The 25,317-nt window shown below is 45.2% G+C and overlaps 1 protein-coding gene across 3 annotated transcripts in view; it reads left to right on the top strand.

The window, feature by feature from the left end:
* The window catches only part of WWOX (WW domain containing oxidoreductase), an 894,507-nt gene that overhangs the window by 663,893 nt on the left and 205,297 nt on the right, over nt 1–25,317 (top strand). The window contains exon 9 of one of the 3 annotated variants that reach the window (XM_053666609.1): nt 10,744–10,886. The exons of the other annotated variants lie outside the window; for them this stretch is intronic. Coding sequence (XP_053522584.1) covers nt 10,744–10,854 — 111 coding nt within the window. The 3' untranslated portion in view covers nt 10,855–10,886. Of the gene's footprint in view, nt 1–10,743; nt 10,887–25,317 lie in introns of those variants that run through there. 3 annotated transcript variants of the gene reach the window in all.

The raw sequence follows: 25,317 nt of genomic DNA, 5'->3' as shown, positions 1-25,317 counted from the left end.
TTTCCACACACACGGAAGTGAGCTAGAGACGTGGCACTGTGGGGAAAGAGAGGAGATCAGCGCTGGCCAAATGCCACCTCTTCAGACTAGTGCAGGGACAGTCCTTCAGAGTTTGACCTCCCAGTTGGAATGGGTATATGTCTCCAATCATGTTTTCTGTGGTGATCTTTACCAAATGTAAAGAATCAGCTGAAGCCATGAACACAGAGAGCTTGAGGACCACCTTGTGAGGCAGGAAGACCCTCAAAGGCATGGGCTTTGACTTCATTTTTCTGTCCCAGCAGCTGTCTCAGTTGGCCTGATACACTGATCATTTGCTGTTGGAGCTACATGTCACCTTAGTATTTGGGATCACCATCAGCAGGATTCTCTTAAACACAGCACATATTAAGTCAATTCTGGGTGTTGTAGCTCATTTGTGTATTCATTTATTCCACAGGTATTTATTGAACACCTACTATCTACACAGCAATGCAGGCAAACAAAGGCTCTTTTTTCTAGTGCAGTTACACACAATAAATAGATGAGTGAGCCAGGCACAAGTTAGAAAGAAGTGATAGATATATGGACAATTATATTGGATAAAGGGACAGAAAGGCCTGGGAATGAGAGCAGGCTAATTTGATTTGGGGATCAGGGAAGCTTTTAATGAATCTGAAGTCTGAATTGCCAGAGGCAGCCAAGGGGGTGCTGGAAAGCAATGGGTCCAGGTAGGGGCAGCAGCAAATGCCCAGTGCCACTCTGGCACAGCCTAAAAGGAGAGATCGGAGATGAAATGTGATGGCATGGGTTCAGATGGAATCTTACGAGGCTGGAGAGGTACAGAGTTTGGAATGGCTGAGGATACTGGGCAGCCACTGGAGGGTTATAGGCAGGACAGAGACCCCATGGGATCTGCTGCCCACCTGAGTGGGCCCTGTGTCACGTCCGTGTTGCTCACTGCCAATGCCGCTCGGAACAAAGACACTTGTGTGTTAGTGTCGGCATATATTTGCTGAGCATCTTCTGTCTGTCAGACACCCAATTGGATGCTGTGCTTTAAAGATAAATAAGAAGTACCTGGCTGGGAAGACTCCTACCTGGAAAGGGCGTGCCATTCCCTTAGGTAATAATGCCTGACTCTGTAACTGCTGGGAACAGTTTTTAGAATTTCTGTGAATTACTTTTGATTCTTGATTCTTTGCCTTCTTTAGCATCATCCTACTGGTGGCAAATGTTTATTCTTTGAGGGTAGACTTAATTTTTTTGGAAATGGCTGAAAGTTGTTTCAGGTATAGTCTAATGAATAGAGAATTGATTTTTTTTTTAGTAAAACGAGGAAATAAACAAGGCTGAATCTTTGTATGTGGCTTCTAAAATGGCCTACGATGCCATTGTATCAAATTCTCAAATATCAAATATCAAATTATCAAAATGAAGTTCCTTGAAACATAAGTGTTTAGACTTTAGGAGAAACCAGGTCTATTGGGAAAATCTCTATTTTCTAGTAACCCTGCCTCTTTCAATGGAAACCTTTAATTCTCCAAATTCCACTCCTCCTTCACACCGCTTCCCTGTTCCTTGCTTAAGGTGACGTGAGTCTGATCTTTTCAGCATAGAGGTTTGGACGCTGACTTTGATGTTTCACGTACTTAAGCTGAAGCTCCTTGAATCTTGTTGGAAAGACCCAAGGTTATCCTGTTCAGCTGCCTTCACCCACTTAGGACATTCATGGTCAGACCATGGAGTCTACATCACTGGAAAATTTAAATCTATTTATATTTTAAGAAAATTATAGGCCAGAAGCTTTTTAAAAAAACATTACTTTCATCCCATTATATAAGAAATGCATTTGAGGTGATTGTCATTTTATTTGGACCATGGTTTTCCAAGACTTGGGACAATAATATATTTTTTCTATGTTGTGCAAATGTATGCAGATTTCTAAAGCATGCATGCATGTATTACACACTTTATAAATTTTAGTAATAGAAATGTTTGTGTGTATAAATAGATAGAATAAGGAGTGTACATTTTGTATAAAATAACCTCTTTGGTATTTGTTTACCCTGATTTTTTGATTTATGAGTCGTCATTGCTCACTATAGAAGAAGAAAAATAAATATGCAAAACACTGGTAGGCTTTTAATGGGGTTACTTCCCATCTTAGCTCAGTGTTTCTCCACTGAAGCTGACCTTGAAATTGCTTTTTAAATACAAGTCAAAATATGCAAATTCCAGAGTATCAGGATGAGTATCCTATGTTAAGAGTTCTTTCAAATTCACATTTTTACATCATTCCCATCTTGCATCCGGTGCTTTATCTGCTTCCTAATCCATTAGTATATGAGTGGTGGGCATATGGGGTTTTCACAAATGCACTAATCCCCACTGAGATTAAAATACCCCTAAACATGTGCATATATGTTTTTCTTTTCTTTTTAAAATGTAACTCCATTTCCTTTTTACTGACTAGGAAGCCTCGGGTTTTGATTGCTTTCCTTTTCGATCTTCATGACACCAAGACACTGTGTGTCATCTTTGTGTCCCCGTCCTCCCGAGCCTCAGAGCCTGTCAGGGAAAGGAGCTGCTGCTTGTCTGACAGATGACTTCAGGCTGAGTTGCCTCAGTCGTGTACTTGTAGTCGTTCCTCCTGTCTGTGCCGTCGCCTCCATCGGGTCCCAAGGAAGTCCCTTCTGTCCCTTGATTATGTTTCGTATGGGTCGTCTGGAACCTGCATGGTCCTGGGATATATATATCATGTCTCCCTCGTTATGAACAGAAAAACTCACGACCATGAATTTCACTGAAGTTTATGATTGGTCCCCAACTGCCTCCACTAGCATGGAATCCTCTTCTGGACACATCCCTGCAGTTAGACAAACAGGCAGAGACACTGGGCCGGTGCATGAATGAATAGGAAATATCCCAGTTCCAAAGGATAAATCTGTCGTGTGATGGAGAAAGTACTCAAGCAAAACATTTGGTTCTGAGGTCACTTGGAGGATTGGGCCCATGCTATAATTAATGCCACTAGCAGCAAAAGGACATTAGGGATGTTGCACATGCTGATTATTTCTTCATTTTGTTTATCCAAGTTTCCTGGCCTTGGAAGCTCCCTGGCCACAGCCGGAGAAAGCCCTGGAGACAGAGTGTCAGCTGCTGCTCCCTCCTGAGTGCGTCACTGCCTCACTCGGAACAAAGTCCCTTCTTTTTCTTCTTCTCCTTCTTCTTTTTTGTCAATAGAGGAGGGAAACGTTATTGGATTCAGGAGTTCACAGTAGTCCTGCATGCAGCTGGGGACGAGGGGGATAGATTTATGAAATGGACCATTTCAAATGGCATTATCTTCCCCACAGTGAGGTGCACCTTTCATAAATCATGGGAGAGTGCTTGGAAAGTAGAACATTTGTTATTTCTGCACTACATTGTATTTGCATCCCCCGGAATCCCGGGAAAGAAGAAGAGATTCTTAGATTCCCTTCCCTGGGTTTGAAAAGGCAATTAATCCCCTTGCAGTGAAATTATAAAAAGAAGAAGAAATGTAATAAAACAAAAGAGTACTTCATATAAGTCAAAGATTATGCCCTTACTGATATTTTTTAAATCGTGGTGATTTATTTTTAGGGTTTTTTGTTGGGTTTTTTTTTTTTTTTGCAGGGGGGGGGGCTGCTTATTTGGGCCTGTATTTGATTACAGCATTAATTAAGGTCTTTGGTTTTCTTTTTCCCTGAAAACATTGTGCCCCATTTCATAGGCCAACACGGATGAGTGCGGCTGAGCTGGGGCAGTGAGTGGGCAGGAATATTGACTGAGCTTTTCTTTCCCAGTCTCTGCCTTTTCCCGCCTGGGGGCTCATGGGTAATTATTCTGTAGCATGCCTAAGTCCAAGTTATGTATGTTTGTGTTTCTAGCATGAAAAGTCCCTTCTTTCTAGTAGTCTGGTGTAATTTGCAGGCTTCTTTGTGTGTCCTTGATATAAACTATCAAGTAATAGTCATTTCTCTCTAAATAATGAGGCTTCTTAAAGAACTTGAGCTGTTTCCCTGAACAGCCAGACCATCTTGCACAATTACCCTTCATTGGAAAGGAGTTCAAAGTCATCATCCTAACTGAAAGTCAAGAGTCTCCAGGAGTACCAGGAGTCTAAGGTTCCTTTGACCCCCTGGACAACAGTCTGGTCACAACTGAAAATGTATGACAGCAGTTTGAAAAGTTTTGAAAATGACTTTATTTTAGCCACCACTTCCTCCCCTCCCCCCTCCGAAAATAACATAAAAAAAATTTTGACCTCTGTAACGTTAGGGGGTGGGGAGAAGAAAGCTAAGATACATTATTTCAGGCAACTAAGAAAAGAAGTTAACTTTAAAGATAGCTCCTTCTCAAAAGTTTGGGACACTTTTTTTTAGCATGTGTGACATGCCAAGATAAAATTGAAATGAGTGAACATTTAAGAGGACCTTGAAATTGACTAACCGAACTCGATGGTCATCGCAAGATATGGGGTGGGGTACAGCTCATTTTTGAGGCGTTTTGAGAGATAGTTCAGGCAAATATGAGCTAGAAATTAAGAAATTGGAGGGGAATGAAGGTGGAATAGAACAACTGTAATGGCATAATCAATAAAAAATAAATAAATTTAAAAAAAGAAATTGATCCATGTTCTTTCCTCTGGTTAAATATCTTGGGTGAGATCCAGGTCAAGACCAGGTCTTCAGAGGGAGAGGTCAGTTACCTGTCCACTTCCTGCCTGCCCACCCCCTCCTCTCACCCAGGAAACCAGATGTCTATTTGCATGTACATAATAGAAAAGTCTTTGATTTGTATCAAACAGATACACACCCTTGGTTTGAAGCCTGCTTTCATTTTTTCTTGCCTCTCCTTCCTGTTTTGTAGATGGGGACAATGATTACAACCATTCAGAATTTCTGTAAATATTTACCTAGAGAATGAGTCAGACTCGCAGCACATAGTAGGTGCTTAAAACAAATAACAGACACTATGTATCGACGTCTTTCTGCATGACATGTATTTAGTTTCCTGCTATGCAACCTTTAATCTTCCAAACAACCCTGTGACATAGGCATTAGTGTGCCCATTTTCTAGATGAGAAGACCAGGGCACAGGGGGAGAAAGTCACTCACCTCATAAAATCAAAGCCTGGACCTACACTCTGGTCTCTTTGACATCGGAGACTGTACTTTTACTCCGTATCTACCTCCCACAGTCCTATTCCCGGGACTGTGGGTCCAACTGCCCGCTCAGATAACCTGTCCAGGACTAGAGAACTCAGAGAGGGAGAAACAAAGGAAGACTCGGGTGCATGAACTTAGAGTGGAGCTGGGTTATAACCCAGCACTTCTAAGCGATATGCTTCTAAGACTTCATCAGAGCAGTCTGGCTCTTTTGATTTTCCGACACACCACAGAAAGATCAACCCTGGAAAGCAAAGAGATTGGAGGGAAATGGCTCCACTGCGTTGCCTTTGCAGCCTCCGACGCAGCCGGGAAAATCCAGAATGAGTGCGGGGCAGCTGGAGTAGCTGAGCACGAACCAGCCATTCAGGGCAGCCCAGCCAAGACCCCCAACCTCCTGCAGTTTCCTCTGGATTCTTGCACCATTTGAAGGGAAGCTCTTTCCCACCACTATGTGGTGGGCTCAGTGACTCTCTGATGGCCTGCAGGAGTTAGTGTGACTTCTGAAAGTGTGTCCTGCAGTCTGAGAGGAAGTACCAGCCACGGGAACCCAGAATCTGCATTAGCTAAGCCCCGCATCGCAGAGACCCACAGTCATTTCAGAGGCCTGATTTGCTGTTGTCAAAGCATCTGTTACTAGGTGTTTGGCCAGATATTTAAGAAGCTCATCAGGAGAAGGTTTGAAGAGAAAACAAAAACCAGGGTAGATTGATTTCTGAGAATTCCTTTCAAGTTTCCCTTGGCTGTGGTACTGTCGGCCCATGATAAGATTGTCGTTGAGTTTAGATTGATTTTTGTCTTTCACCAGTCAGCACAAAACTACCCTTTCTCTGGATCATCTTTTCTACCTGACCCCCCTCTTTCCAGGTAGAGTTGACCTTCATTATCGAGATTCTCTTTTACTTCATCAGCTTCTACATCGTTCAGCCCTTATGACATTGAGTTAAAATCACGTCTTGTCTGGTTCATCTACTAGACTGTGAACTCCTTGAAGACAGGAACTCTCTTACCTTCCAGGTGCTCAAGATACATTTGTTACATCAGGTGAATGGGGTCTAATTATAAACTGGTGATGTGGTCAAGGAGCACAATAATATGAACTGTAGGACACCTGCAAAAGCTGGCAGTGGAGGTATGTCCTGGTCTGTTTGATTTGGCCTGCTGTAGCCGCATCCAGTTGTAGTCTTGAGTATGGTACGCATCCGTGGAACTGCTCTGAAGTCGGTGCCTTTTTCTCAGTTTGAAACTAGTGTGGAGTCACCAATCCAGTTGCTTGTGGAGTGTTCCAAGCTTGTAGGGATTGCAAGTCACAATATCCAGGGCAGGCCAACCTAAGACAGGCTTGGAGTGCACTGCTGCTCAGGAACCTGGCTCCTGACCTAAGTAAGTGAGTACGGCCCTGGCGGGGACAGTGGGAGGTGCCTTGGCATTTCCAGGTGGCCGTTGCTGATGATTCAGCTGGATCCAGAACACAGGAGAGAGATTCTAACAGGAAGAGCTTTCCCTGAGTGTCTAAACAAGTGAAAACAGCAAAGGCAGCTTCCGCTGATCTTTCCCAGAGACGATCAACCTGCCCTCAGTCAGTCTTAATTTTCAAAGGAAAGAATTTGAAATGAGACTTGGAACCTGTCATTTGGTTGATTTCTTGAAATATTTAATCTCAATGTGCGGAATGAGAGAGCAATGTGTTCTTATACTTGTGAAATTCACCCCTTCCTTAACGTTGATGCATTCAGAGTGTGCCTGTCCAAAAGGTCAAGTTCATGTTTGAAAGTCTATAACCTAACCAAAGTTTGTTTTTTGTTTGACTACCATTGTTTAAACCTCTTTTGGTGACCTTGTTGCTCCTTGTAGTCCTGCTGCCAATCCTCCTCCCCCGAAACATCCCCGCCTTCATGTGTTGTGGTTCCTCCTCCTTCCTGTCAGTTTGGTTGTGTTCCCCCTTTAATCTGACTCCTGGTTTTATTTCTAAGGACTTTTTTAAGTTGGCATCTTTTTATGTTCCTCCTTTTTGTGCCCCCCCCCCCATTGATATCACATACTTTTGGCTTGCTTCATTCATTACCTTCCAAAATCTGGAAAATTCTTGCTCTTTAGGCTTCATTTTTTAAATTAATTTATTTTTTTATTGATTATGCCATTACAGTTGTTCTATTCCCCCCTTCATTCCCCTCCACCCTATCCCCCTATCCACACCATTACCCCCCCCTTTAGTTTATGACCATGTGTCTCAAGTTCTTTAGATTCTGTATTTCCCATACTATTCTTGCCCCCCCATCTATTTTCTATCTACCATCTATGCTACTTATTTTCTGTACCTTCTCCCCCCTTCTCCTCCTCCCACTCCCCTGTTGCTAACCCTCCTTGAGATCTTCATTTCTATGTTTCCACTCCTGATCTAGCTGTCCTTTTAGTTTGCTTTAGTTTTAGGTGTGGTTCTTAATAACTGTGAGTTTGCTGTCCTTTCACTGTTCATCTTTTTTATCTTCTTTTTTTTAGATAAGTCTCTTTAACATTTCATATAATAAGGGCTTGCTGATGATGAACTCCTTGAATTTGATCTTATCTGAGACGCACTTTATCTGTCCTTCCCTTCTAAATGAAAGCTTTGCTGAATAGAGCAATCTTGGTTGTAGGTCTTTGGTTTTCATGACTTGGAATACCTCTTTCCAGCCCCTTCTTGCCTGTAAGGTCTCTTTTGAGAAATCTTCTGACAGTCTGATGGGAACTCCTTTGTAGGTGACTGTCCCCTTATCTCTTGCTACTTCTAGGATTCTCTCCTTCATTTTCATCTTGGCTAATGTAATGATGATGTGCCTTGGTGTGTTCCTTCTTGGGTCCAACTTCTTTGGGACTCTCTGAGCTTCCTGGATTTCCTGGAAGTCTATTTCCTTTGCCAGATTGGGGAAATTCATTTTATGTGTGTGCTATGTGCTTGCTAGTCAGAGACTGGCTTTAATTAATGTGAGCTGAGCTTGGGGTGTGGGGGAGGGGGCTCTACCTCCAAACAGTCGACATGGGGGCCAACTCTGGCTGCTTCCTTAACTTCCCTTGGGACCTTGAACATGTCATTTCATTTCTCCATCACTTAATTTTCTCACCTGTCCGGTCAGGCTAATTAATACCTATCCCACCTATGTCCCCGGCTTGTTGGGCAACTCAAAGAGCACCTGAACTGGACAACACCTTCAAACTGAGCTGTGCTCTGGCACAGACAGGGATCCAACTAGCTCCCTTTGATGGGTTGATTATTCAAGAAACTCTTCAAATTAATTTTCGCCCCTCCCCCTGTGGAAACACTGACACATTCGGCCTATTTTCTCTTTCTGTATTTGAACAAAGAGTCAGCAGTCCAAGACTGACAGAAAACAGCCCGACCAGAGCCTTCACTTACTCACACAGTGAAGAGATTTCAGCGCTCAGCCCCGAAGAGGCAGTTTCTCTCTCTTCATCTGGGGACACAGGAGAAATATGACGATTCCATGTCTCCACTCTGCAGCCAGGTTGCAGGCCTGGAAAACTGTGGGCGCCTTTATTTATCACGTTGTCGATGAAAGTCAGGGGGGCCCATGGATGAAGTGGTCCACGGAACTTAACAGTGGGCCCCGCAGGAAGTTTAGCGCAAAGCCAGCCTCTGGCGTGGGGCAGGGGTGTCACGGTGATGACTGGTCTCCAGGCTGGTAGGCTAGTTCTCTTTCACCTGGAAGATTCGGTTGAAATAAAGCTTTAGGAATCAATCCCACAGGCATTAAATGGAGGTTATGAAGCAGGAATTTCTCCTCCTCAGTCCCTTTTTGCCTCCTTAGAGGAGTGAGTTAAAAAAGAAAGATTCTTTGACAAAATGCCTTACTGCTCAATAAACCCCTGTGTAAAAAAAAAAGGGGGGGGGAGAAATGCACATTCATCCTTCCATTAAAAATACATCAAAAAAGGACCCAAAAGAAAAAACCCACAAGAATGAAATAAATTAGGATAATACAACTGGAGGCCTGCAAACGAGTTTGCTGGATGTTGTATTTTCTCAAACCACTTAGAGTTCTAACTTCCTGTTTCGGCCACGAGCGATAAAGACAGGAACACTGTCATTAGCTTCAGAAACCGTGTTTTTAGCCCTTAGCTGCGTTTGTTTGTTTTTCTGTCCCGGTTCAGCTGTGTCACTGCGGGTATCACGGCACAGGTGCATCTCGCCTGGGTGTGTTCGTTAACCAGAATGAAAGGCGTGAGGAGTGGCTGCCTTTTCCCACCTCAGGGGCCTGGTGCCGAACCAGTGCATGCTGAGCCCTGTGGGAGCCCCCGCTGAGATGTCCCTTCGGGCTTTTCGGGATGGCTCCCTGACGCTGGAGGGGCTTTTCACTCCACCCCGTGGTCAGATACCCTGTGACCATAATAAATCCGAGGAGAACCCTTAGCATGTTTCAATAAAGTAATTACTACCCCCGCCACCACCCCCTTAGCCACTTAAGCCCCTTAAAAAGAGCCAAAGAGAATGTGGCACCTAGATGCTATTTATAACAATTTTTACTGCTTGCCTCCTGGGCCTAAATTGGAAACCTAATTTTAGATCCATAAAAGCCAAAATATTTGTATAAAAAGCCCCAAAATAATCTAGGGCGGCTCATAAGCGTCCTCCGAACAGGTTCAGGCCGATATATCTCACTGAGGATATTTAATTATGTCAGTGAAAAAACACCAGTAATTAAATCATTATTTCTTAGGTGTTAGGTCCAAGGACATTCTAGGCGAAGTCAAAGGCAGAGGGAGGAAGGAATGTAAGGAGTGCAGGGTGGGCCAAGGAGCCCGCAAGGCTTGTTTAGGAGAATGAGTGCAGGCTTTGCAATTAGACAGAGCGGAGTTGAAATCGAGGTGAGCATTTGTGATATTCTGCATACGCTCCCCAGCCCTCTGAGCCTTGATTCGCCCACAGTGGAGGTAACCCTGCCTACCTCCCAGGCTTGCTGTGCAGCTTAGAAATGCAGCCCCGCGCTCCTGTGTGGCAGGTAGTAGGTTCCTCCAGAAACCAGTGTGGTGCTATTATTTATTCACTGTGATTGTCCAGGAGACCTGTCACTGTGCCCCACTTTAGGGGCTTCCTGACCGTCTTCAAGATGTTGCATAGAGAGGACTTACACCTAACAGATTTCAGAACTTGTGTATTTTCTGGGTGGCCAGACTGAAAAATGAGCTTTCTTATGAGAGAGTCAGAAGTAAGTGTCTAATGGCTTTTGAAAATCTCCCAAGCCCTGCAAAGCCCGAGCCCTCACGACAGCTCTGTCCCCCGTTTTGTCGACGCCCGCCACAGCTCTGCTTGGTTCCCTCCGCTTCCTGACCTCTGCTGACCCACCGCCTGCCATCCAAGCAGCATAAACCTCGGGTTCCCTCTCTGGGGGAGGGTCCGGCACCCGCCGATCAGGGGAGCCACCTTGAGGGCCTGTAGCAGGCAGACCTTTGGGCCCTGGTGCTGCTCCCGCAGTTATGCTGTGCGGTACAACAGAGGGCCTTTGCAGGGATATTTAAAGTGACTGATCATCTGACTTTAAAACAGGGAGAATATTCTGGATTTTCAGGGTAGGTCCAATGTAATCACAGGTGCCCTTCAGAGCAGAAGAGGAAGGCAGATGAGGAAATCAGGGAGATGGGGCGGCAAGGAGGCAGAGAGACAACAAGCATGAGAAGGAGGTAAGCACCCTGCTGACTGCGAAGATGGGAGACCCATGTGGCAAGAACTCTGGGCAGCTGAAACAGGGACCTCAGCCCCACAGCTGTGGGGAAAGTGGGGCTTCCACCCCCAGGGAAATGGGGTCTCAGTTCTACAACCAAATGGCACTGAATCTACAGGTAACAGATTCTGAATCTGCCTGGAGCAGATTCTTTCTCAGGCCTGCAGATAAGAGCCAGGAAGGCCGACATCTTGGCTGGGTGACACTTTGGCTTGTGAGGCCCCGAGCAGAAAGCCCATCTGAGCCACACTGTGCCTGGGCCTCAGACCCATGGCAGCTGGGAGATAATCGTGGGTGTGTTGTTTTAAGTCGATGGGAACTTTTATGGCCACGACACAAAACTAACCGTGCTGAGGGTCTTCCATGGGGCGGGTCTCACTCAACCAGCCCTCAGTCTGTTCAGCTTTGTTCCCAGTGCATCTCAGCTGTTCGCCTGTGTTCCCCTCCCAAGAGAATCTGCTCTCCCCACTCATCCGAATTGCTTTTGTTTGATTATGAGTGTGTTCACGGTCACACTCAGCCTAATTATTGCTTTTGACTAACCCCAACACATAATGTTGTATGTCATGGTGTACTACTTTTAATTTCACAGATGAACACATTTCTATTCTTTTAATCCCCTCTCCAAGTCTCGTGTTAACTCCATCTGGACAAAGCATTGAGGTGTAGGTATGACTTCTCCTGAACTGAATGCCACAGCTGCCCTCGATTCACTCCGCAGGGCAAAAATGACAAGGGAAGGTTTTCCTCTTGAGTGACGACAGCCTCATTGTGTGGAACCCATTGTGCCGGACTGAGAAATCTCATTTGGGGATTGCACATGTCACCCCACATCTTCATAACTTTTCAGCGCTCAGAACTGCCTTCTTCACAGTAACAGCAATGCTTGCTTAGTGTTTATCACAGGCCAGCGAAGGGGTCTGCTCAGCGCTTTTCACGCATTCTTTCACTCAATGACAGCACTCCCATTTGGCAGATAGGAGGACTGAGGCTTGTAGAATTGCCAGGGCTAAGTGGCAACAAATCCAGTCCAGCATTTAAATGCAGGCAATGGTGCCAGGGGCCGAGTTCTTAATGACTGAATACTGCATGTTTTTGTTTTGGTTAAAAAAGAGAGACAAATTATCTCATTTTTCCCATCTTGATAGATTATAGATTGCCTCTCTCATCTATCCTTTTTCCAATATTTCCTCCCAGGCTTTGAATTGAATTTGTAGTCTTCAGTCTAAATGCATTACATGGGGATGGGAAGGGTTAGGGGGGATTTAGTCCATCAGTGGTTATTTCCTTCAGGAAAAGGAAAAGTAGAGCACACCACTTTTTAATGCTTGTTACTGGAAAAGCACAGAGCCATGCCATTGTTCTGAGAGGAAGGGGCTTGTTTGTCTTATCAGCTCCTGGTGAAATAGGATATTGGGAGGAAAGCTGAGTTATAGCAGGTGCACTTGACTTTGAGAAGGAAAGACAAAGCAGAATGCTGGCTATTCAGAGTTTAAATTTTTTCCTGTCCAGGCAAAACACCACACACACGTATACACGCACACAGGTTTTGGGCATGAGAATGTGTAGATTTGTAGACCCACACACAACTGAACTTCAATTGACTTCCATGGTGTGGGGTCGAATTTTTGATCTGGGAGTCTTTATCCTTGGGTCTTGCTCCCTGCAAGCATTTCAGCAATGGTTCCTCCTAGACACTGGCAGTGATGGGATTGGGAGTTTCACAAGAAATTGAAAGTGGTCTACTGGAATCATGCCCAGGACATTGGGAGACTTCAAGAAGGTTGACACGTTAGGGGAAAAGCAGACTTTCATGGTTATGGTTCTGATTGGCTCCTCTTATTACAGCGCCAGGTGTTTGCCAGGGGTGTGGTAATAATGAGAAGCCAAGAACCTCACTGGAGAGAGTTCTTCCCAGCTCTATGCCAGCTCTTCCCTTGATTTCAATCCAGGCAAGTTGTAGGTGTGGCATTTACCAGTGGGCAGCAAGGGGACGGGAAAAGATGAGACTCAGATTTTTATTTTTATTTTCAGTGGTGAACAAGGCAGACATGCCCCAAACTGACTTAACCCCTCCCATCCCCAAAGGAAATGCATCGGTTCCTGGAACTGGGAGACTCGGGGGTAGATTCGTTGTGGTTTGACCCAAGTGAGCAAATGATGCTGCTGTAATTTGGGTTCTCGCCATCTTTCAGCTATGCTTTCCTGTGTAGACTTCATTTTCAGGCAGGCTCAGCCCAGGAGGACAGAGCTGGGTGACACAAGCCCACCCCCTTTATGTGCAAGGAGCACTAGGGAGAAAGAGAGGTCCGGCAAGTCCCACAGTTGACTCTCATTGGCCCTTTGTGGGTCACATGTTGATCCCTGAGCCAACCACTGTGACCCTGTCTGGACCACCTTGCAGCTGTGGGATGGGGTCAGCTTGACTCCAGCCATACAGATTGCAAGGGATGGAGGGAAGAAGGTATGTTATTACTGGACAAAGTAAGATGGTATTAAAGACAAAAACAACAGCCCTCCATGACAGCAGCTGTGTTGCTACAGCACTACTCATTCCAGGAGACCGTGGCCATCTTATTTGGTGTTGGTCTCTGTCTAGAATCATCCCCAGTGGAATTGGAGACTATTGTTCTTTGAACCTGGGAACTAGGTGATGGGAGCACCAGGAATGGGACTATGGAAGGAGCAGAGCGAGGGACATGCACAGGGTTGTGACAGGGTCCAGCCAGGACTGCAGGTGGCAGGAAAGGACTGAGCAGGGCACGAGGCAGTCCCTGGCACCAGCATGACAAAGGCAGGTAACAGCATTCTCTCCACGGAAAAGGGTGGGGGCAGTTGAAGCCAGCAGTCCCCCTCCACGCCATTTTTCAAATGCCACCAAAAAGACCTCAAAAGCCAAATCTGAGTATGCCATTCCCACCCCTCCCACCTCTACTCAAACCACGCCATGACTCTCTACTGCCCTCAGGGTAAAGATGGTCCCCTATACAACTCCTACACCACCCGCCCCAATGATCTAGCCCCTGCCCCGTAGTCTCATTTCTCACTGCTCTTACTGTGACTCTCTGCCTCTTACCACACTGACTTCCTCTCAGTGTCTGCAGCGTTCCTTGCTGCCTCCTGCCACAGGGCCCTGACACATGCTCCTCTTTCCCCTTCTTTGTCTCTGCTCATTCTTTGTATTTTGAGTTACGGAAATGGGAGGCTATTTCCAGCTCTCCGGAAATACTTCCCTGACTGCATTAAATCTTCCTACAAGCTCTCTGGTGCCACACATTTCCCCTGGATAGTGATGCACTGAGCTGTGGTTTTCTACTTTTTTTTTCCATTTATAAATTCTTGTTTTTCCCACTAGACTGGAAGCTCCTAGGCCACATATTGATTTTCGTTCACCAATGTATCCCTAACGCATAACAGAACGTTTAGCCATCAGGACGTGTTTATTGAATGAGTGAGTGAGTCAGTGAGCGAGGGAACAAGGTACTTCTGAGGTGCTTTCTCGGGCTTCCAGAATAACTCTGGAATCGCAGAGGGATGCAGGAACCAAAGGGGAACCTGAGACCAAGTCACAGGGTGCAATGGCTCAGCAAAGGCACACAGCGCTCATGACAAATCACTCATCTCCCTGATTTTGCTTTGTTTCCTTGGAGCTTTGTATCAGGGGTTGTTGTCGTTGGTGGTGGTGGTGGTATTGGTGACTGTGGTGAAACTGACCATATACTAACTGGGTTGGCTGTTTAATTCAACCATAAATGACCACTCTTGACACTCAAACCTCCTAAATTAGAGTCTTCAGGAAATCCAGCCCCTTTTCTGATTAAACAGGGTGGTGTAGTCCAGGTAGTGTCCTGCGGACCTAGACTGGGCTGGTGTCCATCTGTGAACTGTATAAGATAATGAATTTGTGAAACAAATCCATCCTGTAGGCGCAACTGTAGGGTGGGGGGCATGTTTAACCTACTTTAGGAACACACTTTTTAAGGGCTTAGCACACTAATTGCATGCAAATAGATGCCTCTAATTGCAAACACAAGATTCAGACCTTGTCAAAGTAGAAACCTATTCATCAACAGCTCCTTTAGGACCTCTGCTCCACACGATGCAGTTTAAATTGCTGTTTTAGGGAACATTCTACCATCATTTTTACCCCCAACTTCCCGTTAGCTGTCTCTGGAGATTATTGCCCTGGGAGGACTCACGGAGGGCAAAGACCAGCCCCTTCACTTCAGCCCGATGCCCCACAGGCATCTACTTCAAAACAAAGATGCTTATTGAGGTCCTTCTCTGCCAAGCGTGGCGATGGGCAATGGCAGTCGAGAGCTGCCTGCATGGATGAATAAACTATTTTCTGGAATGCTTTGCTCTCCTCACCCTCTTTCAAATCTGAGCCAGCCCATCTATTCTGGCTCAAATTCCACCTTCCCCGAGATGCCCTGCTGGATGTGAGCAATCCGCCCTCCACCCTTTCGTGGGGTTTTGTCCGTTGCATTTATCTGACACTTTTCATTTATTGCCTTATATTGTATTTGTTTTCACTCATTAATTCAACAGTCACTTACCAATGGCTACTGAATAAAGTCCTTGCCCAAGATACTGCAGGGGACAAAAAGATGGACAAGACGTGGTCCTTGCTTTCATAGATTATTTTGCCTATTTGGCAGCAACATATATCAGGGCATGGATTGCATCTTACTCATTTTCTATTCATCTCTTCTTTTTCTTTTTTATAATCCATATAAAGACATGGCAGAGTAGGTATTATTGCACATTTTTTTCAATGGATGGATGGATGGATGGATAGATGGATAACTAGCTGGCTAGCTAGCTGGCTGAATGGATGAATGGTTGAATGGTTGGATAAATGATGCATAGATAGATGAATGGTAAAATTTTTATATTTCACTGAAAATCTCTAACAAGATCGCACTGGATTGCTAAAAGTAATGTAGTTGCCCAAATGTCCAGTTTCCCCTCATGTATTTGTGGAGTATCAATGATACGCCAAACCCATGCCAGGAACTGGAAATATACACATAAATAAGAACACTTCAGATACAGACTCTGGCCCCAGAGACTCTTTGGAATAGGAGTGTAGGCACCTAAACAAATCCCTGAAACATGGGAGTCGAGGGTGGCTGTGGAAGCGATTCTAAAAGCGACACCAAGTGCTACCGGAAGCACAGGGCTGGACGAGTTTGTTGTTTCTCCGTCCAGGAACTCTGCAGAGAGGACATAGCGGTGGAACTCGGGCTAGCATGTTTCCCCCTGGGGAAGAGGGAGACTCCGCACGAGTCAGACACCAGGGCTGTCCTGATGGAGCTGGAGGGCTGCTTCTCAAACCACGTCCAGCGCAGCGTCACAAGTGGGCCACCAAAGTCCCTCACAATCTGCAGTAGCTGTTCCTCACATGCACAGCGACAGTGAAGCCAGTCAGGGAGAGGGCTGTGTGCAGGGTGGTTGGGTGCGCAGCAACGCCTGGAGCAAACGAGGCCAGGGACAGGTGTGCCAGAGAGGTGTGCGGGGGAGAGGTGCGGGCTCTGTCTGGGAGAACTTGGCGGGAGCCCGTGCAGTTTTTCCTGGACGCGAGAGCGTGGATTGCGGTCAGGACAGTATAAAGCTCCTCCCTTGAGCACAGGCCCCATGCTGGAGAGATCACTGGACATGGTTTACCACTGTGTTTTTTCAAATATGTGTCTTTATTAAACTTGTTTTCACTTGTTTGGATAGACTTTGCTTTTTAGAGCAGGTCTGCGTTCCCAGCGAAACTGAGAAGGGAGGACGGAGCTTCAGAGTCCCCTGCGCCTGCACAGGCACAGCCTCTGCTGCGCCAGCATCCCGCAGCGGCCTGGCACGCGTCACCGCGGGTGAATCCGCGCGATCCCTTGAAGTCCAAGGTTCCCACAGGGGTTTGCTTCACGCTCAGAGTTTGGGTCTGGACAAGTGAATGTGACATGCATCCCTCATGGAAGGTCTCACACAGAGCAGTTTCACGGTCCTGCAAACCCTCTGCTTTCACTTTTTTTCTGTTTTGAGCATGCATCAAAATTGGTTTTGTGTGTCTGCATTTCGAAAGTGTGCCACAAACAAGGAGTTTCGTATCTTCCAAACAGTGCTCTAGTTCCCCAGGGAGAGAGGCAACAGCCAGCAGGGGGCCGGGTGGGGGGGGGGCTGCTGTCCTTTGGAAACTGTCAAGGGGCATATCTCAAACACTCACCTTCTGAGAAATGGGGTCTCTCCTGGGGAAAGTTTGCCATCACTTCTGAATAATTGCTGTCCTTCCAAGTACACGGGTATCTTCGACAAGAACAAATTTGCTGGCGGCTGGAGGATTCTGCTCGGCCTTAAAGATCTTGGCACCGTGATGTTTGTTATCCTTGCGCTTTATTTAATAGACCTGCCTGAGGTGACGTTTTATATCATGCTTTGTCTCTAAGTGATTTACTACTGGGAAGATAACAAACAGTCCAGGTTTATACTCAGAAAGTCAAATACACCACGAGTGTTGTGTGCGGAGGTATTTTCAATTACAGAGGCAATGCTTTCTGAGATGGGGCTTCTCCGGCAAACCACGACACCGTCTCCATCGGTGAGGGAATCAAGAATTCGGCAGACACACCGACATGCATGGTGCCCAGATGAATTATCTGAGAAAAACTTAGCATCTATGAGCTCACAGGGAAGAATTACATTTGCTTGAGCTGAGTGGGTTTTTTTTCTTTTCTTTTTGTTTCTTTAGTTGTAAAAACAGTCACAAACGTGAGGGCTTGGGGCTTGAACTTGTCCACAGTTGGTGGCCCACAGTGGAGATAGAGACGTCACCTGTCTTGGGGGCTGAGGCGCCGGAGCAGGCGTTTCTGTGGGAACTGGGGGTCTCAACCCACTGCACACCTTTAATCTTGGGTCTCCTTTCTGGTGAAACGTCCGTGATTCATAACTCAGTCACGTTGCTGAGGAATGTCTCTTCAGATAGAGTCTGTCTCTAAGAACTTAAGTCAAGGGATTTTCAAACAGTCGCTTGATTTATGTATGTGAAGCTCTCGCTCAGGAAAGAACTTTTATTTGCAAGTACCACATGAATGGGGGCCTGAAAGAAATAATTAGGACTCTCCTTTCCTTTTTCAGTTTTGAAGATTTCCCTGTACACATGTGGGTGGCCCGCCCCTGCATTTGGGAATCTGCAGAGAAGACAGTGGGGCCGTTGCGGGTGGGGGATGTGATTAATCCCACATCTCCCCTTTCTTTTGTTTGTGCAACAGCGCGGTCCGCTGTCACCACCTCAGCACATTTTGTTGCAAACCTCAGTGCCCTCTCACTTTCGCTTTACTTAATGCGTTTCTCCATTTTCCCAAGGCCACAAGAGCTGTTTTCTTGTGAGTGGCACACCTGCCTCAAATCACTAAAATTGCCTGGGTCTTGGATTCTGAGGCTTCATATTCTCCTGTATATTATTTGGTCCTATTGTTTCTTAACTCGCTCATCATTCACACAGTGAAGGAAATTCCATTTGGTCCTTTTAAGACGGCCAGACTAGCTGACTTAAACACTCAGCCCTGGTTACTTCGGGATATTTCGGTTCTTTATTGAAATGGTCCTTTTAATGTCGTCTTTAATTTAATCAAATAGTGTCATCAAAATAACATTTACTCTATTACTGCAAATTCACTGCATTATTAACTAGTGTAACTAGACAAAAAAGATGGTACAAACCCCCATGGAAATATATACTTACTGTAAAAATGGATACAGTTCATAGATGTTCTATATTTAATTTGCAGTTTCAAAGCACTCTCTATGGAGAGGTTTTATGGTTCTGAAATAATTTAAAAACACACTTTACTACAATCCATAGCAGGTAGTTTTTTGCCAATTTGGGAAGTTATGGTGCCATGTACTTTCCAAGGTAACCCAAACTGTGTTTTTAACAGTGACTTATGCCTCAGCAGAAATGGGGCTCTGTCCCCAGCACCAGAGGTGGGCACAACCGAGGTCTCACTGGCTTCCCTTTGGTCCCCTCCAGCAGCCTGACTATACGGTCCTGGCAAGGGGCCACCGGGATCCCGTCAGCTTGATGAAAAATACTGACTCCTCAACACTACTTTGGGTAGTCTGAGCAGAAAACAGGTCATGTTTGGGGCAGACGATGAAGGGTACCAGGTACATGTAATTCCCAAATTCTTTCTCTGATTCAAGAGAAACACATAGACTGGGAGGACAAGAGCTCTGGGTTCGTGATGCTGATGAAGGTGCTTGCTAAGCCTTAGTTTCCTCATCAGGGAAAAGCAAGACACTAACTGCCAAATAATCTAATATTTTCTAAGTGCTTGTCTACCCACTTTCTCTTGAGATCAGTAATGCCATTTTCCAATTAGACTTGTTTATCAGAACTTGCCACCAGCTATTTCTTTGTAAAGTATGTAGGTAAAATATCAATGGAGCGTCTCTATTTCAAAATTTTCATTCTTCTCCCTACCAAGAAATTCTGGTTCTGAAAGGACATTGGATAGATGCAGAAATAAGGATATGGAACTAAGGCCATTTATTTTCAAAAGGCATATACTTTTTACCTGTTGCTGCCCCTGCCTCCAGCCAAGCATTATGCAAGGCTCTGAGAAAGGAAGTACAGATAAGTTCTAGGTCTTCGTTTTAGGGAACTTAACTAGCTGGGGACACAAGCATTTGAAAAGAATGGTAAAAATAACTCTGATGTCATAATAGAAATCTTCACAGGGTTAACTGTTCATCTTTTTGTCCATCTATCGGTCCATCCTCCTCTCACCCATTTAACTGTCCATTTGTCCACCCATCCTACCACCCCGACTTTCATGTATCCATCCACCCACCCACCACTAGAACATCAGAACCATCCGTGCTGAATCTCAATGTGATATGAAGGCACTCGTTTTGGTTGAAGATCAAAAAGCTTATCAAAGTCTGTGGAATAAAGGGGAGGTCCAGATACTGATGAGACCCCACATAAATATAACGTCAGAAAGGTTGTGAGCCTTACAAGGCCAGACGCACATGTCGATGGATCTGAGACAAATGGGGGGAAGATGTGCTCCAGCTGCGGTTCTCAGTCGTCCTGGAATCATCTGGGGAACTGTCAGAACATCCTCATGCATGGGTTCCTCTTCCGGGGAGTCTTACTTAATTGAGTTAGGGTGCAGCCTGGGCATCAGGATATTTTAAAGCTGCGTAAGTGATTCTAATTTGTAACTAAGATTGGGAATAAAGGATGTGAGTGAGGCGTGGTCTTTCTGGATGATTAAAAGGAACACCAGCAGTGTCTGTGCGTAGGTATATCCATTAGTGGGTATGTGGTATGTGGGTGGCACGGACTCGGTCAACAGGACACTGGTTGGGTCAGATGCCATAGGGGTGAGGGATGAGGGAGTATGCCGTTGGCCTCACAGCAGAGACTAGACTGGGGCAGGAAGATCAAAGCCAGCCACCCACGTTTTGCTTTGGGGAGTCAGTAATACTTGACTTGCAATGTTTGGCCCCCAAACTGGCCGGGATTTGGGTCCCTATCTAGGAATGATGGAATATTACAGGACCGGGCTTCCCGTCTTCCAGTGGAGTGCCTGCCTTGTGGTCCATTTGAAAACAAGCCAGTGTGTGTCACTGAGGGACTGGCTGATGTGATTCGTTCTTCGGTTATCGGATTTGTTCTCTAAATTTGTTCTCTATACTTAGAATGAAAGGAGACTGTTACCCAATGGAAATCACTCACTTGTGTTAGGTTAAAGGCATTGAAAATTGCAACAACTCTCTCATTTTGTCACATTCTTATGAGGAAAGGACATAGATCCATGACTTAGCAGATATTTATTGAGTCAGGTACTGTCAGGCACAGAACAGATCCGGCAGTGAGAACAAGAAAAATGGTCTCGGCTGTCTAGGATCTTACTATCTGGAGGGATGGAGGACTAAATAAGGAAGCTCAATGCAGCACAACACTCGTAATAATCCTGTGTGGCATCAGCCACTGGGCATGTGAATCTGTGATGGACATAGATAGCAGTGAGCCCAAAGGGAGCATATTGAGCTCTGCAAGTCATTTTCAATTTAGTTGCTTCCTTTTAATTTTTTTTCTGTTAAACTGTCATAATCTTTTATGGAATCTCTGCCTCAGTTGTCATGTCTGTCACACACACATACACACAGATTTTTCAAGATTTTATCTTAAAAGTAGAGAACTTGAGAACTTATAGAGCTCTACTTCCGGCTAAGATGGAGGCATAGGTAGATACCCTGTGCCTCCTGGCACAACCAAAATAAAGACAACAGTTTAGAAACAAAATAACAACCAGAACTGTCAAAATTGAACTGTATGGAAGTTGGTAAACCAAGGAGTTAAAATAGACACATTCATCCAGACTGGTAGGCGGGGCAGAGTCGGGTGACAGAGCAGAGAGGAGCCGCAGTACAAAAAGTGGTGGCAATGGACATGCAAGGCACCCTGGGTGCACAAGATGGCAGTGGACAGACCCCAGGTGCAGGGTGGCAAAGGGCAGACCCAGCAAGGAGGCAATTATGAAGCAAGGCACGGAGCACAAAGCGGCTAGCTGAGCGGGGGTGGGGTCCCACATTCATGTGCATATAAGCCAGGTGAAATTGGGGATGGAGACAGACGGCAGAACCCAAGGTCCCAGCAGTGGGAAATAAAGCCTCAAAACACCTATTGCAAACACATGTGGGGGTTGAGGCTCAGGGAGAGACTCCCAACCTCACAGGAGAGTTTGTTGCAGAGACCCACAGGGTCCTAGAATGTACACAAGCCCACCCACCTGGGAACCAGCACCAGAAGGGCCCAGTTTGTTTGGGGGAAGTGGTGGAAGGGAATGAATCTGACAGCAAGCGCCATTGTTCCCTCTCAGACCCCACCCCCACATATAGCGTAACAACCCAACAACTGGGTTGAGCTGCCCTGGTGAACACCTAAGGCTCCGCCCCTCATATGTAACAGGCATGACAAGGCAAAAAAAAAATGGCCCAAATAGAAGAACAGATCAAAGCTCCACAGCAAATACAACAAATCAAGAGATAGCCAACATATCAGATGCACAGTTCAAAACACTGGTGATCAGGATGCTCACAGAACTGGTTGAATTTGGTCACAAATTAGATGAAAAAATGAAGGCAATGCTAAGTGAAATGAGGCAAAATGCACAGGGAACCAATAGTGATGGAAAGAAAACCGGGACTCAAATCAATGGAGTGGACTAGAAGGAAGAAAGAAAAAAAACAAACAGAAAAGAATGAAGAAACAAGAATTCAAAAAAATGAGGAGAGAATTAGAAACCTCCAGGACATCTTTAAATGTTCCAAGATATGAATTATAGGGGTACCAGAAGGAGAAGAGGAACAGCAACAAGTAGAAAACTTATTTGAACAAATAATGAAGGATAACTTCCCCAATCTGGCAAAGGAAATAGCTTCCAGGAAGTCCAGGAAGCTCAGAGAGTCCCAAAGAAGTTGGACCCAAGGAGGAACACACCAAGGCACATCATAATTACGTTACCCAAGATTAAAATGAGGGAGAGAATCCTAGAAGCAAGCAAGAGATAAGGAGACAGTTACCTACAAAGGAGTTCCCATCAGACTGTCAGCTGATTTCTCAAAAGAGACCTTCCAGGCAAGAAGGGGCTGGAAAGAAGTATTCCAAGTCATGAAAGGCAAGGACCTACATCCAAGACTGCTCTATCCAGCAAAGCTTTCATTTAGAATGCAAGGGCAGATAAAGTGCTTCTCAGATACAGTCAAATTGAAGGAGTTCATCATTACCAAGCATTTATTATATGAAATGTTAAATGGACTTATCTAAGAAAAAGAAGATAAAAAACATGCATACTAAAATGACAGCAAACTCACAATTACTAACAACCACACCTAAAATGAAAACAAACTAAGGAAACAACTAGAACAGGAACAGAACCACAGAAATGGAGATCACATGGAGGGTTAGCAACAGGAAAGTGGGAGGAGGAGAGGGGGGAAAGGTACAGAGAATAAGTAGCATAGATTGCAGGTAGAAAATAGACAGGGGGAGGGCAAGAATAGTATGGGAAATGTAGAAGCCAAAGAACTGAAGGCACATGGACATGAACTAAAGGGGGGGGGATGTAGGTGGGAGAGGGTGTACAGGGTAGAGGGGAATGAAGGGGGGAAATGGGATAACTGCAATAGTATAATCAATAAAATATATTTTAAAAAAAGAACTTATGGGGCTTGATTTGATCGCCACATCCCCTTACTTCCTGAAGACAAGAGACTCTGTAGTGTATTTTCCAGAGAGTATCTTTGTTAGAAAGAAATTACTTATAATTGGACGTCTCAGAAAGTAATCAACTCCACAGATGTGTGCCAGCCCATGCACAGACTGCTGAGATTCCAGTGTCCTCAGATTAAGGTATACATTTTCTTGAAAAAGAGACCCAAGCCAAGCATTCAGTAATTGTGTTCCAGATCATATTCTCCCTAAAATCCAGGTAGTCCTGCTTGCAGGGTTGGTGGTATCTAAAAATAGATTTACAGAGGTTAATGAGAAAAATGGGGTGAATTACCATAGTGGTTTTTTTTTAAAAAAATGATGCTAATATGATTAGACTGATGATGATACAAATAAAAGTGGCTAAGTCAGAGTGGTTCTCTGTAAAACTCAGTGTAAGGCAATTTTGTCTTTAATCATTAAAGAAAGTGCACAAAAAAGACACTCAGCGTATATATATAGTTACAGAATGGATAAGTACATGCTTCAGTGTGTGGATGGATGGATGGATGGATGGATGGATGGATGGATGGATGGATGGGTGGATGGATGAATGGATAGATGGGAGGACAGGATGGGTGTATGGATGGATGAGTGGATGACAGGATGGGTGGATGGATGGTAGGAAGGATGTGTGGGTAGATGAATGGATCAAGGAAATGATGAGTGGATGGATGGGTGGAAGGATGATGGAAGGATCGGTGAATGGGTGGATGGATGGATGGATGGATGGATAGGATAGGTGTGGGTAGATGGGTAGTAAAGGAATGGATAAAAGGGCCTGTTCCCCTTAAGGGACTCTTCACAAAAAAGTTTTAATCCTCGGTCTTTCACTTGTAAGAGAAGCTCCAGTATGAGTTTGTTAAAACAAGAATATTCCAGAGTGTCACTCCCAGAGATTCTGATTCAGTAAGTCTAGGGAGAAATGTGGGGATCTGTATTTTTAAAACAAGTTTCCCATGTTTTCATGGTATGAGTGCTCTTTCCCTCCTGGATGCTGATTCACCTCTATTTCCACTATGTCTCCTATTTTATTGATTATCCAGAAATTACTATGTATCTCTGTATTGCCTGCATTCAGGAGGTGCTGCTTTCAAATTTGCATCAAAGGCAATTTAGAAGGGATTAGGGGGGCTCTGTTGATAGAGACCGCTCTCCTGTCCTCATTAGGAGTTCCTTTCGGGGTGCTCCTGCACAATCCTGGAGGTGCCTTCCACTTGTGACTCAGTGGGCCAAATCATAGGGAAGACTTGGGAAGCATTGATCTTGGGGTTTAAGTGAGAGGAGAGGTTTGTATTCTGACCTGGAAAGTCTCCCAGAGGCGAGCCAAGCCTTTCACGAGGACACCCACCCTGTCGGTGACTCTCCGTGGAGTGTGACTTGTAGGTGGCATCTCCTTTCTCCATCTCTGTGGCTGAATGTCACACAGAGGGCAGAAATTTGGGGTCAGTGGGGTGCCCACTTTTTTTTGGAAGAAATCTGATTGTGAAGGAGGAAAGACAAGTGTGCTGGATAAGGACCACCAGGTGGCTAGGAGTTTGACACCTCACCTTGGTGTTTCCTTGCAGGCACAGGTTACTTCCAGGGATGACAGTCATTTCTTAAGAAAGTGAGATTGCTTCACACGTGTTTAAAGGCTTAAGTAATGCAGCCTGTCAGACAATTCTCCGAAATGGTTTTCCAAGTGAACGCATCAGAAAGTGGCTAGAAAAACTGTCTGGCACAGAGAGAGGAGGTTATTCAGAGATGTGAGCGGCTTGAATCAGATTCTAACTTGAGGTGTATCCTACCTCTGGTGACGTGCATGCATGTTAGACAGGCCATCTAATTTTTACTTATTTATTCACCTGTGTACACACTACCCAGAGCAAGATAGACAACATTTCCAACCCCCAGAGGCTTAGCCGTACCCATTTCCAATCAGCAAATCCCACCATCGTCAGGAGCTAGCCCCTCACGTCCACTGCCACAGCTCCCTGCTCTGGAGTTCTGTATAAACAGTCATGTAGGATGCCGTCTTTGGTGTCTGGCTGCATTTGCTCACCATTAGGTTGTGGGAGCACCCAGAGTATCCCAATCTTCTTTATTGCTGTGTAATAGGCCACTGCCTCCAATGTTTTACTAAAAGTTGAAGGAATTGTAAACATTCATATAG

This window comes from Artibeus jamaicensis, unplaced genomic scaffold (assembly GCF_021234435.1).
Source record: "Artibeus jamaicensis isolate MK-2021 breed Jamaican fruit bat unplaced genomic scaffold, CSHL_Jam_final contig_464, whole genome shotgun sequence".
Classification (NCBI taxonomy): Eukaryota; Metazoa; Chordata; class Mammalia; order Chiroptera; family Phyllostomidae; genus Artibeus; species Artibeus jamaicensis.
The sequence above is the reverse complement of the archived record's forward strand: the minus strand, read 5'-3'. Positions and strand labels throughout refer to the sequence as shown.